The sequence below is a fragment of the Tauraco erythrolophus genome, chromosome 1 (genome assembly GCF_009769465.1).
Source record: "Tauraco erythrolophus isolate bTauEry1 chromosome 1, bTauEry1.pri, whole genome shotgun sequence".
Taxonomy (NCBI): Eukaryota; Metazoa; Chordata; class Aves; order Musophagiformes; family Musophagidae; genus Tauraco; species Tauraco erythrolophus.
The window spans coordinates 38144200-38162102 of NC_141465.1; the positions used below are offsets into that span (position 1 = coordinate 38144200).

The 17903-nt window shown below is 44.4% G+C and overlaps 1 protein-coding gene across 1 annotated transcript in view; it reads left to right on the forward strand.

The window, feature by feature from the left end:
- Positions 1-6417: 6417 nt before the first annotated feature.
- The window catches only part of EFHC2 (EF-hand domain containing 2), a 66720-nt gene continuing 55234 nt past the window's right edge, over positions 6418-17903 (forward strand). The window contains exons 1-2 of the mRNA XM_086615409.1: positions 6418-6468; positions 15511-15699. Coding sequence (XP_086471535.1) covers positions 6418-6468; positions 15511-15699 — 240 coding nt within the window. The remainder of the gene's footprint in view (positions 6469-15510; positions 15700-17903) is intronic.

Below are 17903 nucleotides of genomic sequence, written 5' to 3' on the forward strand. Positions count from 1 at the left end.
TCTGGAAGTTCGAATAAAGTCCTAATCAGCAAAGGGATTAGGTTTGGGGTAAACCTCGATTCCTAACTTACTCGTAACTGAGTGATTTCAATCAGTTTTGAGAGGCTGGTATTGACCAAGACTTTTGATCCATACAGATGTCCTCACTATCATTAAGACAGAGCTTGATTAATTTAAGAAGCAATTTCTGCTGCGCTGTCTGCAGCTGCCAACATGTAGGTCTCTGTGGTGGAGGAGATTACTGTCACTCCCGTTCCATTATTATTCTGGCAGACTTCACCAGTTTTGAGACCACTGCTTGGAAACCCAAAATGTACTTGCTGCTTTGATATCTTACACTGCCTTAATTTTTCCTATGGACAATGAGCTATCATATTTGAAGCAGAATGGATGAGTTATCAAAGCAGCTTTGATCTGTCCTAGATCCAAAAAACCAGCCTGGAAGGATAGCTTGAAAGCTTTTTATTTAAAATAAGTGGCATTTCCTCCCCTCTCATTTTAATTGAAATAGATGCTGAATGCAGGGCAAATTGTATTGTAAGCCTGATTGCAGAAAGCAAGTATACTTCTAAACCGGCCTTGATCAATAGCAGTTTCTGGTAATTGACTGTAATCTATCTATCTATTCATTGCCATGGGAATTTTAAAAACTGTTAGGTTTTTTTTTTGTTGTTTTATCCATTGGCTGAAAAGATTAAGTTAGTAAATGGAGGATGGGAGGAGAGGGAGGAATTGATCAGTCATGCAGCCTCAACCGACGGCGTATCTTCAAGGCAACTTGCAAGACTTGAAGAAATGCCGACAGAATTTTCCTAGGCAGAAGCAAGCAGACTGGCAAGTCTGGCTGAGCAGAGCCAGGGCTGGGGTTTTTGAGCGTCTTGCGCTGCCTCGTTGGCTGTATGGGAGAGCTTTTACAGCAGGCACAGAGATTCAGGCTACAGGCGAGTTACACCACTGGTACAAAGGAGGAAAGCTGTGTATTGACACTCCTGCTGAGCCAAACCTCTCGTTTTTGTCAGCAAGGCAGTGTGAGCGAAAAAGAGGAAAGTCAAGAAATGTTTGTGACGTGGATAGGTTCAGTCCCACTGACATCCCAAACAGGTCAGGAGGGCAATAGCTGCTTCCCTTTTTTTACTGTGGCCACGAGCGCGACCCACCATTCTGCAGTGTCTGACACTGTCATCAGGTGTCTGGACACCGCAGTTGAGGCAATAGCGGCATTTCCCTGACTTTCGCAGGGCTGTCTAGGGGTGGCTGCCCCTTTAGGCTGCTGCTATTAGAGAGTCCTCGTGCCCTCCTGCCACGGGGCTTTGTGTTCCCGGTGATAATCCGAAATAGATGTTATCTGGCGGAAGGAACGTCTGCTTCGCCCTTTGCGCAGGTGATGACATAACTGGGAGGCCTCAACTGCGTTTTGCAGAATAGCTATGTCACTGCCGAGTGCTGTATCCGTACCTTCCTCCTGCCCGTTTGTGAGGAATCAGGGGTTTTTCCTACTCTTTCCAGCAACTACTGTGCACCATATTAAACGCATGTCTGTGGCTCAATTGCAAAAAAATCTGCGTTCTGCTTCTGAATTAAATTAGAGGTTTTCCTGTCAGGTTCATTTTACGAGTGTGGCTGCATCTCAAACCAGCCCATGTAAGGAGGGTGAAGAGGAACCGAACAGCTACTCTGTACTGCAGATCTCACTGAATATATGCAGCGGGAGCAACTCAAAGGTATCTACCAGGCCCAGAATATTTATTTTTCACGTACTTTCAGAAGTGTAGGGGACTTAAGAAAGGGGCCTCTCATATTCTCCCCGACTCCAATGACAGGGAAGTCAGGCTGATAGCAAATGTCCCTGAGAAGCTCACACCTTATGTAAAAGAGCTTGGTATCAGATGAGCAGGAACTTCAAAATGCTCTAAACAGGCACGGCGAAGGGAAACACGCCCACCAAGCTTGTTCTGCGAGACAGCAAACTTCCTCCATCAAGTTTCCAGGGCCTGATGAATTTCTGAGATGGTGTGATGGGGTGGGGACAGAAGAGGAGGGAAACCAGCCTACTGCATGGCCTCTAGCAGGCAGGCTGCACCAGGGACGTAGCACCACAGCTCCCACCTTTCTCCCTGCCCAACACCTCGCTTCCCCAAAGGGCATGGCAGATCTGAGCGAGGTGACTCACGTGCAAACATGCCTTATTAGGACACACTGAATTGGAGCAATTAGCCATGGAAAGGTCATTGCAGCTAAGGAAACCTTCCAGTGAGACCAGGCCGGATGTAACTTTTTTTCTGTTCTCCTATCCCCTGCAGCATCGCCAGGAGAAAAAGGTTATGGGCCATAAGCTGTGGAAATTCATGTTTAATATCTTGCCTTTTTGGGGCAGTGGGCAGCTGCGGCAATAATGCACCAGGCGTCCATGTGGTACATGGCCACCACAGGCCCACAGCCGTGAAAATGCCGCAGTTTCCCTGTGTGGGTTGCCTGGAGTGCTCCACAGCTGCAGCCAAAAATTACGGTCCAGGCGTTGTTTTCTGGCCACTGCAGAAGTATTTTCAAATGCTACGTGTTCACTGACTGGTTAAAACAAAACAAATGAGGTAATAAAAGACATGGGAAAGCCTAAGGAATTGACATCTCTAAGGATCTTTCTTTGATGGTATCAGTTGAACCACCCTGCACTGGGACAAACAGCTCCTTCAAGATTTGCCCTTTTCCTAAGCTAACTGCCCTTTTCCCCACACTAACTAGCTATAGGTAGGGCTGTAGCTGTGTGTGTGTGTGTGTGTGTGTGTGTGTTTAATTCCTTTATTCAAGGACTGTTACAGAATTTGATATTTTTCTCAGACAGGCAAAAGGAAGGTAATAATTTTCCATTCTTAATTTCTGGTACCTAATTAAGTGTATGCCAGAGTACCTAATTAAGTGTATGCCAGAGTTTGGTTATGTTGAAGTCTTAGTGTGCTTGCATGATGATCCACATAGGGCCATAATTCACTCTAAACTAGGCAGCCTGGGAACAATCTAATTTTGGCCATCCCAGCCTTAACATGGGCTGTAAAACCAGTCCCAGAAAGAGGATGAAGTAACACATATGATGGGAACAGAGACATGTATTTTCAGTGAAGTGCCACTAAATTATGCTGATTTAAGTCAAACTTTCCTGGTCTCCTCTTCTTTCCAAATTTTCCTATTCTAAACTGACACAACTTGGAAGTGGAAGACCTGGTCTTCCACTCAGATAAACGGACTAACGAGAGCCTGGAGCCAATGGCATTTGGTCAGAGTAAAAACCAGTATTTTTAAAAAAGTTAAGCCTTTTCTGGAAAGTTTTGGGTTGCTCAGAAGATTACAATTTGAATGCTCTTACTGATTTCGAGTTTGCCAGTAAAACTCCATACTAATACAAAGAGACTAGAATCTCTTTTTATAACGAAAACAGTATTTTCCATGTTTTTCCAGCTTTAGCTCCCCTCCTGCTTTCTTCCTCCTTTGAACTGTACAACTAATGCAGTTACATATGTTCACCACTATTATCCGTAGAGTACTGTCAGAATAGACAGCTAATTTACTACTGCCAACTGCTTGCCTTTGTTGTCATTAACAATCTTCATTTAATAAAAAGCTTTTATCAAAAATGGTTTTCCTGTAGTACTTCCATTTTTCCTAGAAAAGGCATTAAAATTAATTTGTTTTCACTTGGTCTGTATTCTTGAGCGAACATAGCAAGGAACAAAAAAATAAACATGTGAGAGAAACCCCAAAGAGAAGGTAATGTGGTAAGAAAGAATTCTGTTCTAAGCAGAATATTTTTCTGCTTCACTTCTTTTCTTCTCACTTTTGAAAGCACAAAACGATTGAAGACTTGTAGAAAACACCACATTGCAACTGTGCTTTTCATGCACGAGGAAGACGCTCCCCCCTCAGCAGCTCCCTGCGGCTTCTTTACCGTGTGAGGCAAAAGGTAACTCTATGCAGAAAATTTTGACCTGAAGATCAGGGATGATTCACAAGATTTTCTTCTGGAAATACATTGGACTCTCTACTGAAACCGTGCACTTCACTAACCTTCCTAAAGAAGTGCTGCTGTTTCCCTTCATGTTTTTCACATACAGGCTCTACCGGTGCTGCCTGAAACCTTTGGAGCAACAGTTTATTATTGGTATCAGAAGAGTATTAAGACATTTTGAACACCCTGCCATTAATGAGTTACAAAAATTAAACAGGAGATAAGAATTCTGGAGGAAAAATGAAGTTAAGAGAGACACTAAGTCTTCATTACTGTGTGTTGACAATGGCTACTATCCCAAATGAGAAGTTGTGCCATTAGTTGCCAGGGGCCTACGGAGATTCTGCGTGAAGCCACAGCTATGCTGGTTCACTAATCTCAGAGGGACACATTGGCACAGACATGGAACAAAATGCATTGGATCCACTTTCTCAAGATCCTAGCTCTCTAACAACAGCTGCCAAAATGAAAAGGTATGTTTTATGATTATGCCAGCTGTCTCCCATGCACTGTTTGTCAGGTACATAAAGACACATTGCAAGGATATCGGGGGATAACATGAATGTGCAAAGAACAACAGGCAATGATGAAGAGCTTCACTGCTGAAGTATGGCAGTGTCGCGTGCCCTGCAACAACCCTTTCAGAATTTGCATAACTTGCTTTCCTTTCTTTCTTCCCCTTCCCCTTCCCCTTCCCTCCCTTCCCTCCCTTCCCTTCCCTTCCCTCCCCTTCCCTCCCTTCCCTCCCTTCCCTTCCCTTCCCTTCCCTTCCCTCCCCTTCCCTTCCCTTCCCCTCCCTTCCCTTCCCTTCCCTCCCTTCCCTTCCCTTCCCTTCCCTTCCCTTCCCTTCCCCTTCCCTTCCCTTCCCTTCCCTTCTTCCCCTTCTTCCCCTTCCTTCCCTTCCTTTCCCTTCCTTCCCTTCCCCATTTCAAACTTTGGGCAAAAAATAAAGAATGAAAGAATTTACACCGAAATTACAGTTTTTGAGATCTGAACATCTTGGCCAAAGACCAATTCAGACAGTGAATGCTGCACAAGCGCTCCATGGGAGCTGTGCGGGGAGTGCCTCCTAGAATTCAAACTGAACACATCACCCATGCTGTTCTATGAGCCTCTGTTTCAGGGAGAAGAGATGATATGTTATGGGAATTTCATGGTCTGATGCATCATAGAGTATGAAATATGGCAGGGGAGATCCACTCCATCTATGAGAATAAGGACATTAAGCAACTGAAGTACAGCTCCTCTGAGACAGCATATGAGATGGCATATCACAATTGAAATATCTGGGTTTCAGCTAACTATTTTATCCGTAAACTCATTTTTTTCTGTAAAAAGCAGATCTAATTAAAAAAACGTATTCACGAACAGCTTTATGTAAAATGGAGGAACATAACGTTAGCATGGTTGCTGTTCTCTGGAACAGGCTTTGGAGGCGATCTGGAATGCATCCTTCCTTATTAACAAGGAAAATATTACTTCCCTTAAAGAAACAAATCACCCTTCCCCCCCAAGCCATCCGTGAGAAACTCTCAGTGTATTTTCTGTTTGAAATTTAAATTGAGCATAATACCACCCACTGTATGAAACGAATGTGATTAAAATGATAGTTCCTTTTATTTTCAATTAAAATACATTTTAAACGTTTACCTTTCCGCCCTAAATGCAAATGCAGGTGCATTACACAGCACTGAGAAACCAGAAAGTGGAAACCCACTGACCTAGTTTCACCATCCCAGTGGACTAAAATGCAAAAAAAACAAAACAAAAAGACGTAAAAGCATCCCACCCCCCAGTCCCCCAAGCCTGACAAGGCCCCAGATTAAAATGTGCTGCATGAAAGTCACAAACCGAAAAACATTAAAGATTAATTCATGCAGAAAACAGCAAATGTGGTCAGATTTGCCCATCCATAACCCCGGTTCCAGTTATTTTTTAGGGGAACTATGTTTAGAGGTTACTGCACCCCAGCACGTGGGAGGGAGGGAAAGAGACTACAGAAATCTTTCAGCCTGAGGTAAATTTTGAGAGATTTGTGAAAAAGACGGCAATGAATTCCGAAAAATTAAATAAATGTATTTGTATTTAGTTCTAACCGGTCCCAAAGGCCGCAAAGCCCGACTCGCCCCCCGTTCTGGGCCCGCGCCGCCACACTCCCCGCACCCCGCAGGGCTGCGGCGCCTCAGAACGAAGGCGGGGACCCGCCTCCCTCCGGTACCGCCTGGGCGGCTGATAACCCCGGGGGAACCGGCGGCGGGGCCGCAGCGAGCGGCGACAACCAGGCCTGGACCAGCGCCCGCCGCCATCCCGCCCCCGCCCCCCGCCGCCCTTCGCCCCGCCCCCCGTGACGTCACCGGCCGTATCCAGGCAACGACGCCCCAAGCGGCGCGGCGCGGGTGTCCCGGCGGGCCGGGGCGGCCATGGCGCTGCCGCTTCTGCCCCTCCTGCCCGGGGCTTCCCGCGACCGGCATGTGAGTGAGAGCGCAGGGGACACCCCGATTCTTCCCCTCCCCTGCCCCGGTGCCGGGGCTGCTGTGGGGGCGGTGCCGGCCTCGGCTGGCCCGGCTGCCCCCCTCAGGCCAGGCCGGGGCGACGCGGCCGCCACACGGCGGGCACCGGCAGCGCTCCGCCGGCCCAAGGGGGGGCGAGGGCGGAACAATGTGCGCTTTGGCTGTCGGTGGGGCCGGCAGGAGGGGGTCAGGCGCCAGGTGCCCCCTGCGGAGTCGGCCTCGGGGGTGGCGAGCAAGCGCCGGTGCCACGGCGAGGCCTTTCCCCGCCCTTTCCTTACCCGGCAGGTGGAAAGCGAGATGCTGCGGGGTGTACTAACCTCCCCCAGTTTTACCTTGAGAGGGAATACTTTACAGCTAGGCCGGGACTGAGGGAGCTGGCAGCTGCCGTGGTTCGGTTTGAGCTCTTGGTGCATCTCTAACAAAGCAAAACAGGAAGAGGCCAATACCCTCCAAATAACCCAAAAAGTCTTTGTGGGGGTCGGGGTGGGGGGGAATGCTAGGGATCCTAATGTGCTTTTTCAGAGTTGCCAGTACTAATAAATACCGATGGCAGTCTGAATATATAAGATGGTATTTTTATCATGAGGTACAATAGCAAACAAAAGAGAAGGTTGCCATCACTACTTCAAACTTGTTCATCATGGATAGCTAGAAATTTGCTGAATACAATCTGTACTGTGAAATAGTGCAGGAGGTAAGGAAGAATTCGGGCACGGCACTATAGCTGGTGCCTTCAGGAGGCAGATGAAACAGTGTAGACTTTCTTAATAATGCTAAAATACCTGGAAGGGAATCTATCGGTTTTGGACTATGAACACATTGTGGCTGTTAGAGCTCTTGTTTCCGCAGCCTGACTGCTGGGGTGCTTTACTAGCTCCTGAGTCTGGTCCACCCTATGAGGAAGAGTGTAGAAGGTGATAACGTGTTTCAGGGACAATTTGCAAATGATGTGTCAAGACACATCTATTAATGCCAATGATACCATGAGCATCAATACCCCTTCAATGTGAGACTTGTCCACCCTGATAGCATAGCTGGGAGTCTACTTCATGAGCTATGAGTGTAGTCCAGTGTAAAACCTCTTGCAGCTCCCCAAAAAACACAAGACAAGTGGAGTAAATCGTATCTCCCCAGGTGCTGGTACAGGGAACATGAAACTGTGTAGAAATATGTGGACTCCCCAGCCTCACTTTGTCAGCATTGCATAGGTGTGTGCAAACAAAGGACCTCTTGCAGGAGGAGCCCAGCTTACAAGTAGTGAGGATCTTTCAAGCACCTTCTTTCCCACAAACAGCAGGCTGGGTGCCATTGTTTTAGAAGGGGAAAAAAATGTGTGGTGGTGAATACTTAAGTCTCTCTTGCTGAATTCATATTTGTATTGTAAAGAGTTGGTTGTGTATATAACGCTTCAAGTAGCTGCTGAGTAGGCACATCAGCAACATTAAAAGAGGTGTGTACCATTGGTACCTGGTGGGTGAAAGCAGAATAAATCAGCTCAGTGTTATCCGGGACTTCATTGTTCTCCAAATTTCAATTTAACTTAATTGATAGGGATTGTTGGTTTTGGAGTGAGTTGTCTCCAGAGCTTCACAGGAGCCGTGAAGAGGCTTTGTGACAGACACGATGCATCCTTTTTCAGAGAAAAGGCACAGTATTTGGTTTCACATTCTTGGGAAGAGTTAGATATAGAGAATGTCGAACACCCCATGCTGAAATACTTATAGTGTGTATATGTGTTATGAGAACTAAAGGTGCAAAAACCTAGTCACAATTGCCACAAGACAGTGTTTTAAAACCACGGTTATACTCTTGCTAGGGCCCTGAATTGCTGATACTGATAACTCGTCCTTCTCAAAAAGCATTTCTGAGCTTAGTTGTTGGCTATCAGATTTAACTTTATTTTCATATAGTTCCACAAACGTGAGGCCAAGAAGTGCATATGTAAAGGAGAGAGAAAAAGTGTCACTGCTGTAGATAAGTTGAAAAGGGAGAAAGTATTTTCACCTGTTAGTACTCAAAGCGTTGCCATCAGTGCCTCTTTTTGCACAGAAACAACAGTAGCAAAGCACTCCCTGAAGAAGGATGAGCAGAGGGCAGGGGATTGCTGCTGCTGTCAGCCCTTGGTTTATCATTATGAGTATTAATTCCACTCTTATCACTGTTTGAGCTCCTACTGCAATCCTCTTTTCTCTGCCCCTAATGCTTCCCCTGGCTTCATATATAGGAACATGAAAGGCAGTGCAAGAGGAGTACATATACGTTTTGTCTACCCTGGATATGTGTAATAAGGCAACTGGGCTGTGTCTGGAAAATCAGAGCTTTGAGGTAGTTAGGGACATGGAGTCTAACTTCAGGGCAGCAGGGACTGCGCTGGCAAATGGGAAGTAAGAAATCTTTTCACAGCGCTTAGGTCTCTGGATCTAAGAGCCACTGGCCCTTGCATTACCCCTCCGTTGCAATTTTTATTACTTCTAGCTCTCTCTACCAGGAACACTTCCTTCTCCAGCCGGGAGCAGAAAGGCTTTATCTCCAGGCGGTAGCAAAAGCAGCGAGGCCGGGCAGCTCGCAGCCGCCCCTGGCGCCGGCTCTGCGAAAGGCAGCAGCCGCTGGCTGGTTTTCAGTATTTTTCCTTCCCTTAAGTGTAACCAACCGGCGCCTGATTCAGCAGCGTTCCCCGGAGTGGTGCTGCCGCTGCGGTCCTGTGTAGCTGGGATAAAAATCTTGCTGCTCGGGCATCACAGCTGATGAGGCTGGAGGGAAACGTAGGGAGGCGATGGGTGCTTTTAAAACAGGCAGGGTGGTTCCTACAGTAACATAAGGTCATGTTTCCTTTGCGCTAAATGAAGAGCAGAGATGAAAGGGACAGGCGTAGCACAAGCAAGTGCCGTGTTTGATGTTTGGTTTGATGCGATAGGGAAGAATGATGGCTAGCAGAAGGCGTCAGGAGCATAAAATATTTGATCTCTACAAAGAGAGTAAAAGGAACAGCCCCTATTTTTTAAAATCTTTTAAAAATCTAATTTACAATAGTTTGCATACACGTAAGTCCACCCATCAAATAAACCCCCTTCACTTCCTCTAAAACTCCTGTTCCTTGAACAAAAATCCAAAGATAAGATGCTCATCCGCCATGCCTGTCGTGTTCACATGTGGGTGATCAGGTGATCTAACGATAGACCAGGCTGGCGTTTTGAGCACAGATTAGCTCATCTCCTGCTCACTTGCGAGGCCCCTCTCTTCAGGGGGCTGGCTGATGGGCAGAATCAGGCCTTGTCCCTTCGCTGAGGCTGGGGAGGCCAGAGTCTGTGCTGGGAGTGCTGCTGCCAGCAGCAAGGCTGGTGCTCCTCTGTCCTGGCAGCCTTAGAGCAGTGCCCTTGTCTGCCTGGCACACATTGTCTACTGTCTGTGGAATTCAAGAGTTTATTAATTTCTTTATTTTCCCAAACAGTAACTCATGGGTTACCTGTTTGAAAATTTCACTACCTGTTGCATACCCTTGGAAAGGGGAATTCCTCTTTTCTTTCGTTCCTGCCACTGAAGCCAATGGGGACCCGCGGGGAGACCTACATACTGTAGCTTCTGTCTGCAGAGCCCAACTGATACTGAAATTGTGCAACAGCGAGATTTTCAGCTTCGTCCATGAGAATTTGAAATCTCTCTCAGTGAGAGAATTCGGTGCGACAATTCTGCATGGCAGTTCTCGAGAGAATTGGACAATGAGTTTATAGATCTCAGTGGGAAAATACATCCTTGAGAATATCAGTTTCTGTTGCACACTTCAGTGGCGCAGCACAAATTCCCCATCTTGTTTATCGCAGGAGCTTGGAATTGCCCTTAACTGTGCTGCTGTAGTTGTCTCTGTGTTTCCTGTCTGGAGTATTTTCTGCTGCTCTGTAATCATTGGTGCCAAAAAGGGACATTAGTTTTTCTGGGCAGAGAGCTTGCCACCTTCTTTGTAAGTAAGCCTACCTGCTGTGCCTTCCCTTCTCCTTGCCTTGGCTTTCTTTCCCAAACACCTTCCGCTACCACCTGCCCCTCAGCCCCACTACCCCAGATCTCTCTCTGTTCACAGCCCCCAAACCCAAATCTCCCTGTAGCTGCCCATCAGGGTTACGTTTTGGACCCTTTACTTTATATCCATCTGTTGGCTTCTCTCAGGCTATATCAGCTCAGGCAATAAGAACAAGCTAATAGAATCATAGAATGGTTTGAGTTGGAAGACGTCTTTAAAGGTCATGTAGTCCAACTCCCCTGCAATGAGCAGGGACACCTTCAACTAGATAGGTTGCTCAGAGCCCTGTCCAACTTGACCTTGAATGTTTCCAGGAATGGGGCATCTACCGCCTCTCTGGGCAACCTGTTCCAGTGTTTCACCCCTTACTGTAAAAACTTTCTTCCTTATATCTAGTCTGAATGTATCCTCTTCTAGTTTAAATCCATTACTCCTTGTCCTATTGGAACAAGCCCTACTAAAAAGTCTGTCCCTGTCTTTCATTTAAGCCCCTTTTAAGTACTGGAAGGCTGCTAGAGGGTCTCCCTGAAACCTTCTCTTCTCCAGGCTAAACAACCCAACTGTCTCAGCCTTTCCTCATAGGAGAGGTGCTCCAGCCCTCGCATCATTTTTGTGGCCCTCCTCTGGACCCGCTCCAACAGGTCTTTCCTGTACTGATCCAGGCTGTTACTGTTGATGCACCTTGTTCTAGGATGTGTTAGAGGGGCACCACAGTTGCTGGGAATAATGTCTTAACGTAATCCTCCTTTTACAGTATCACTTAACTTCTGAATATACTGAAACCTCTGCAGGAAGCCAGGGATGATTCAAGATTCGGAAACCAGTGGCTGAATTATGGCTTTTCACTAAGAAGTGAGTGCTGACATTGTGAGAGATGCTACTTAGAAGTATTGCAGGAACTTCTCCTGTTTGTCTCACCTCTGTCTGATGGTGACCTGCGCTTTCCACAGGGCAGGAGGTCACATGAATTAGACTGGCACAGTGCGCAGCATTTGCATTTATTTCTATTGCTAGCATAGTTCAGAAACTCCACAGTTCATCCTGATACAGAATTTGAGCAGGATCTCCACAGTGAAGCTGCTGTTCTCAAGGTGGGAATTAGAAATGGATACAGGGAAGAGAACTAGACTACTACCAGTGGCTTCTGCTGTAACTCTGCGGGACTTGATTAAAAACACATAGCTCCTGAGAACAGTGTGTGTCACAGGCCTCCCTCATCACTCCAGCCGCTGTGGTGAGAGGTTTCCAGTTGTGTTTGGTTCAGCTGAAACATGCATCTCCCTGATGAGTTTGCTGTGACTCTATACCAGGGTATTAAAGGGCGAGATGGAGAGAGCACGAGGCAGTGTCCCCAAGGACTGCAGCGGCTGAGTTTACAAAGCCAATAGCTGCAGTCAGAGAATCCTGACCTTTGCATTAGTCACTATTGAATGTATCCTCAACATTTATTTCAGGCTCACCACACAGAAAATGGCCAGCTTTGTTCAGCAGATCTACAGCCTGCCCAGTTTAGCTGCATTAGCACAGCAGACACAGTAAAGCTCTTTCCCTGCACTCTCACAGATTTCTTTTAGAAGTCATTTAATATTGCTGTAGAGGTAACATGATGTTCTGCCACTATTTTAAGGCTGGATGTGGTCTGAGTTCATTAGCTGAACTTTCCCAAATGCCATTTTTCTCTTTCGTGATCTTCAATTATAATGACTCTTTTTCTTAAACTTTCTTTTTTTTTTTTGTTTCTTTGGGTTTTTTTTTCTTTTTTTTTTTTTTAAGAAATAACTGTACAGACCTTTAGAGGATATTATTTTGCATATGGATTTAGGTGGTTTTCATGGAGAAGGGTCTTATAGGTAATTCTGTGATTAGGAATCTAAAATACTCTTTCTGTCGAACTGTAAAAAGTTACAAGAATGCCACAAAAGATTCTTAACAGAATTGCAATGTTCAACTATGTATTTTTCCTATGAAGTTGTGAACAATGTTGTGATTTCATCTCTAAATTCTGGAAAATGTCTGGGAGGAGCAAACATGGATTACTTTGATGAACACTTTACCACTGTAGCTTGCTGAAACCCAGAAACAGATGAACAGCAAATGCTTCCAGAAGAAGCTTTGAGAACATGAAAAGCTTTCCTTTGCTCAAGGAAACTGCTACCCTCCCTGTGCTTTGAAAACTATGCCTTTCTCCCTAACTCATGCTTTGGTAAAAGGGAGAAAATAATTAAATACTTGCTTTGCCAAAAAGTGGATCTGTTCTTTAGCACCTTCAGTATAAATCAGGTGGTTCTGCCTAGAAATTTCCCTTTTAAAACTCAGTTTGGCTGTAGTTATTCCACATTTGAACCAATAAACGCAGAAAGCTCCCTCCTATTCTGTCTTCTCCCCACCTCTTTATCAGCTTACCAAGGAAAAAAAAATATTAAAAAAGAAATAGAAGAAGAAAGGGCAGCTCAGTAGCCCCCAGAGGAGAGGGAGACAACTGTTCCAAGTGCAGATGTATTACAAAGTAGGTGCCAGACCCTGTCAGTGTCTGTCTGTTCCAAAGTCCTGTCCCAGGAGATCACCTGTGTTCACTTCTTCAGGGAAGGGTGGGATGACCACATGAAGATCTGCTCCTAATACCTAAACGTCAGTCCTTACACTGCACACTGGAGCATGAAATTTTATATCACGGCTCAAAAAAAAGCGTTAATATGAAATACTTTATTTTGGGCATTATTGCTGCAAATATGCAGCTCTTTTTGTAATCTTGTTAAATTCCTGGCTTGAGCAATGCTGTGTGGCAGGGGGCCTGTGGGCTAACTGGTCGCGACACAAACAAATTATTTCCTTTTATCGATTTTCTCTTTTACTCAGTAACCCTTGTTTGTGAGCTATAAGCACATGGTTCAGGAGTACTTATTTTCCTTTGTATTATTCTTTCAACTGTGATACTTGCCATGTGCCCTTTTATTCACGTCTTTTCAAAACACTGCTTACCTTTTAAATGTCTTCTGTGGGGAAGTCCTTCGATACTGCTGATCGTTACTGTCCCCAGTATGTGAACCTCATCTCATTTTGCGGTGACTTTTTCAAAGGGTGCTGGCTAGCCCAGCTTTTGTTAATTTAAGCAAGGCATGGCCATTGATTATTATAGCATTAAAAATAATAATTTGTAAAAATAGTAAGTCATTTATTATTTTCCATGCCACTGTCCTTGCAAAAGGACACAAGTGGTATGTAAAAGGATTTTAAACAGGGGTTAAGCTAAGGTAGTGATTGAGTTGTTCATGTCAAGGACAGCTCTCCATCCTGTGTCATTGAATTTAGAGAACTGCAAGGCAGATGAGCAGTTCAGATTGTAACCTTCAGTGCACAGTAGTTTGTCTGTACGCACGTTGAATGTTGCGAGCCAGGAGGCTGGGTAGCTGCCTTTCAAATTCCTTGCTCTTTCATATGGGCAGAATGAAATAACTACTCGGTTACTTCCAGGTTTTGCTGCTTTGTTGCTTGCACTTGTTCCTGGAACTGCTGTGCTGAGTGTGTGTTATCTTAGAGCACTTGAATGTTACCATGATGAAAAACAATGATCTGTTCCTTTTCTTTGTTGTTTTTCTTGGCTGTTTTTTGATTCCTGATGGTAACTTAGAGTTGTCTACACCTTTTTGGGAAGTACTGGTCCATATATATATATGATAATTAGTTTGCTCAGTCTTCCAAATGAGATACAGTTTTGGCCCTCTGCTACTTTGCCAGCATACCTGCTCTGGTACTGCTATTAAAATTTTACTGTCCAGCCTTTTTCCCTACCCATGGCCTTCTCTATGCTGACCCATAACATCAGTTCCTCCTCCTCCAGTCTCATCTTTCCTCACAGTCACCCAGTCCCAGGCTGAAGGATGGCACAGCTGCAGTAGTCTCCGTCTCCCTTTACTAGGTGCCCGGGGGTGCCATTACTCAGTGGCCCTTCTCCGCCTTCCCAGACAAATGGCTTTGAGGATTTGAGAGGGCAAGGAAGGGAGGAATAGCAGAGCAAGAGGAGCTAACGAGTCAGAACTGCTGCTCACAGGAGGAGGGGTTAGTGGAGCTTTCTGTTGGCTTTTCCTATTTCCCTGTCCTCTCGTGTGAGACTGATGTGTGGAGTTGTTAAGGGATTGCTGCTCGAGCACAGCACACACTGGCTGCCTCTGTTCAAGGGAACTGGCCGGCAAAGCAGGCAGCTCGTTAGGGGGAGCATTCCCACAGACAGGACTGGTATTCCTGTGAGGCCAGAGTCTTTTCTGCGTCACTTCAAGACGGGCTCCAGCCCCAGCCAAGAAAGGCGAGTAGGCAAGATGGGTTTCTTTGCAGTTGGTTGTGCTTATTTTTTTAAGCACTCTATCCTTAATTGGCTGAAAAAATAGTAATAATATAAAGAAATCACTACAGAGACCTTCTTTTGGAATAAGCCCAGATGGAATAAATATTCTGTCTTTTGATTCAGATCCAGCCTCCCAAAATTCAAGTGTATTCACTAGTACAGAGCTATTTATTTCACACTCGGGGATGCAAGTGTAAATAAGATGTTTTACATAAGTAATGAGAGCAGGCTGTTCTCTAGGTGCTCCTGAACCGTTTCCATTTGTCCTCTGAGATCTATAGAAAGGGCTTTTCCCCTCTACCTTTTGCAACAGTTCTTGTGGGTGACTTGCTTCTTTCTAGCACATGCTCTAATCCTTGGTGCAGGGAAGGAAGGATGGGAAAATGGCTGGTATCATCCTGTCTCTCAGCCTGGGTAAATTACTGGAATATTTTTCCATTTTTTGACTCTAAGGCTGGCAAATTTACCACTGAAATACGTCATTTCACTTGCAGCATTCCAGTTGATAGAGGTTTTTAGACTCTGTATTGAAAGTAATTATAGAAAAACTTTTATATGATTAATCCTCCTTGCCTGGATAGTTAACTCTTATGGATTTAAAAACAAACACACAGATGTTTTTTTTTCTTCTTTTCTTCCAAACTTTTGACAGATAGGGAAAGAAAAGTTCCACAAGTCGCAGCACTGGGGTTACTGCAATAATGTTGCTATGCTGGTTGGAGAAGATAAACCTGGAATAGGAGGCGAACCCTTACCTGGTCAGAAGCTGAAACCTAAATACAGTGTGTTTCCTGAAGAGGTGGGAAGTGATGCTCCTGCTTGGTTAGCATTTGACAAGCAGGTACGTAGAAATCTGTATCTGTATGTTTTTTATGAATACCTACAATATGGCAAAGACAAAGGTGAAATTCAGTTCATCAAATACTTCAGAAGATTGTTTTGTGCATGCAAAAAAAGCTTCTAGATAGACAAAAAGAGTGGTAACATCTTTTTCCATCATTTTGGTATACGGACAATTAATATAAACATATGTTATGCAACAACATGTAAAAATATTTATAAATATTTATGTATTGGCATACATCTCCTACAGGATATAATAAAATTACATAAGTGGTTGATATTTTTTTTTTTTTTTTGGTGAAAATGATGACAGTAAAGGAATTATTTGGCAGCCTGGTAAAAATGAGTGTGAGGTTGGCCCCAGTCCAGGAGAAAATGTGTGTGGGCATTCAGGAACCATTAACCACAGTGGAGTGCTATAGGCTTGGAATTCACTTATGCTGTCATGTTTGCTTGCTCAAAGTCCTGTTGACTTTTGTGTGATCTGTTCATGTGTAATATAGGTAGATTGCGTCCTTTATCGACACAGGAATTTAAAATTAATATTTTTTATTTTGTAAGAATGTAGCAACACCTTTAAAGTTGGAGAATTATTAAATAACTGTAATCTGTGATGATATGAATTTTGTAGCACACTGTCATTACTTTCCATGTTTAAATTTACATTAAATTCTACTTAGCAATGTTTTATTTCTAAAGCAAAAAGCCTACAATCAGAGAAGAAAAATAATCCAGAAGAAGAAATCACTCAGTAGATCACGGAAGTGTTGCATGACTAAATGATTACGGTATTTAAATATTGGGAAGAATGGCTAATCTCATAATTTTTGCTTTAAAAGAAAAACCATGCAGGTAATTGCAGTACAATTACACATTCGTCTCTATGGCAGACCAGAAGTACTACAAGAAAATGTAAGGCTTGGAAAGATACATGTGACTTTGATTAGCATTACCTCAGAAGCCCTTAGTATTGCTTACATAGTTTTCAGCAATGTGCTCAAGTGTGAATTGGTCTAACGTGCTGAATCATAGAATCATAGAATGGTTAGGGTTGGAGGGGACCTCAAAGATCATCTAGTTCCAACCCCCCTGCCATGGGCAGGGAAACCTTCCACTACACCAGGTTGCTCAAAGCCTCATCCAACCTGGCCTTGAACACTTCTAGGGATGGAGCATCTACAACTTCTCTGGACAACCTGTGCCAGTGCCTCACCACCCTCAGAGTGAAAAGTTTTTTTCTTATATCCAATCTAAATCTGACCTCTTTCAGTTTAAAGCCATTGCCCCTTGTCCTGTCGCTACACGCCCTTGTAAAAAGTCCCTCTCCAGCTTTCCTGTAGGCCCCCTTTAAGTACTGGAAGGCTGCAATAAGATAAGTGTTAGCAGGACTTGGACCTAAGTTTATGAAATAAAGGGGCTGGGTAGGATGCAGTGGACACTTTGCACTGAACATGGCTGGTGAGATGAACTAGCACGCTTTTCGACATTCCTTCTGTAATCAGTGCTTTCCTCCACAGGGCAGTACAGGGCAGGAGTTTACAGGCTCGGAATTGGCCTCTGGAGGGCTTATGTGTTTGTATTAATTGCAGACAGTTAAAGGGTCCTACCCAACTGGTTTAGCTTCCTCAGTTAAGAGCCTAGAATCAAGCTACGTCCTCCAGCGCTGCAGTTTGTGACTTGGCAAAATGGACTACATGAAAAATGGTTTGAGTAGGTGTTTTTACATTTAGTCTGCTCTCTTACCATTTTTCTTTGGTTTCTGACTTTCAGCAGTACTATAGTAGTTGGAGGAAGGTCAGGCATAAAACATTATTAAGTAGGTTAAGAAATAGTTTTTTCTATTTTATATGCCTAATAGGAAGCAGGTGTAAATTTAATTTCTTCTACGATTAAGTACACACACAAGGCCTCCTGGGCTTGAAAAGATGTTTATAATTTGACTGCCCCAGGTGCCAGGGAAACCTTGTGCCAACTTTACAAAATGCCTTAGAGTTTATTCAATATTTGTTACTTTTGTTCTTCATATGTAACATCTATTTTTTTTAAGAGTGGGGTGGAGACTTGGTACACAGCAATGTATTACAGATGAGGCATGAATTAGGAAGTGTTACATTTCAAGTATTTTAAAAATTAAATTTGCTTTAAAATGAAAAGTAAGTCATCCTTTTTTTTGTTTCTACCTCTCCTTACCTTCGTAAGTCA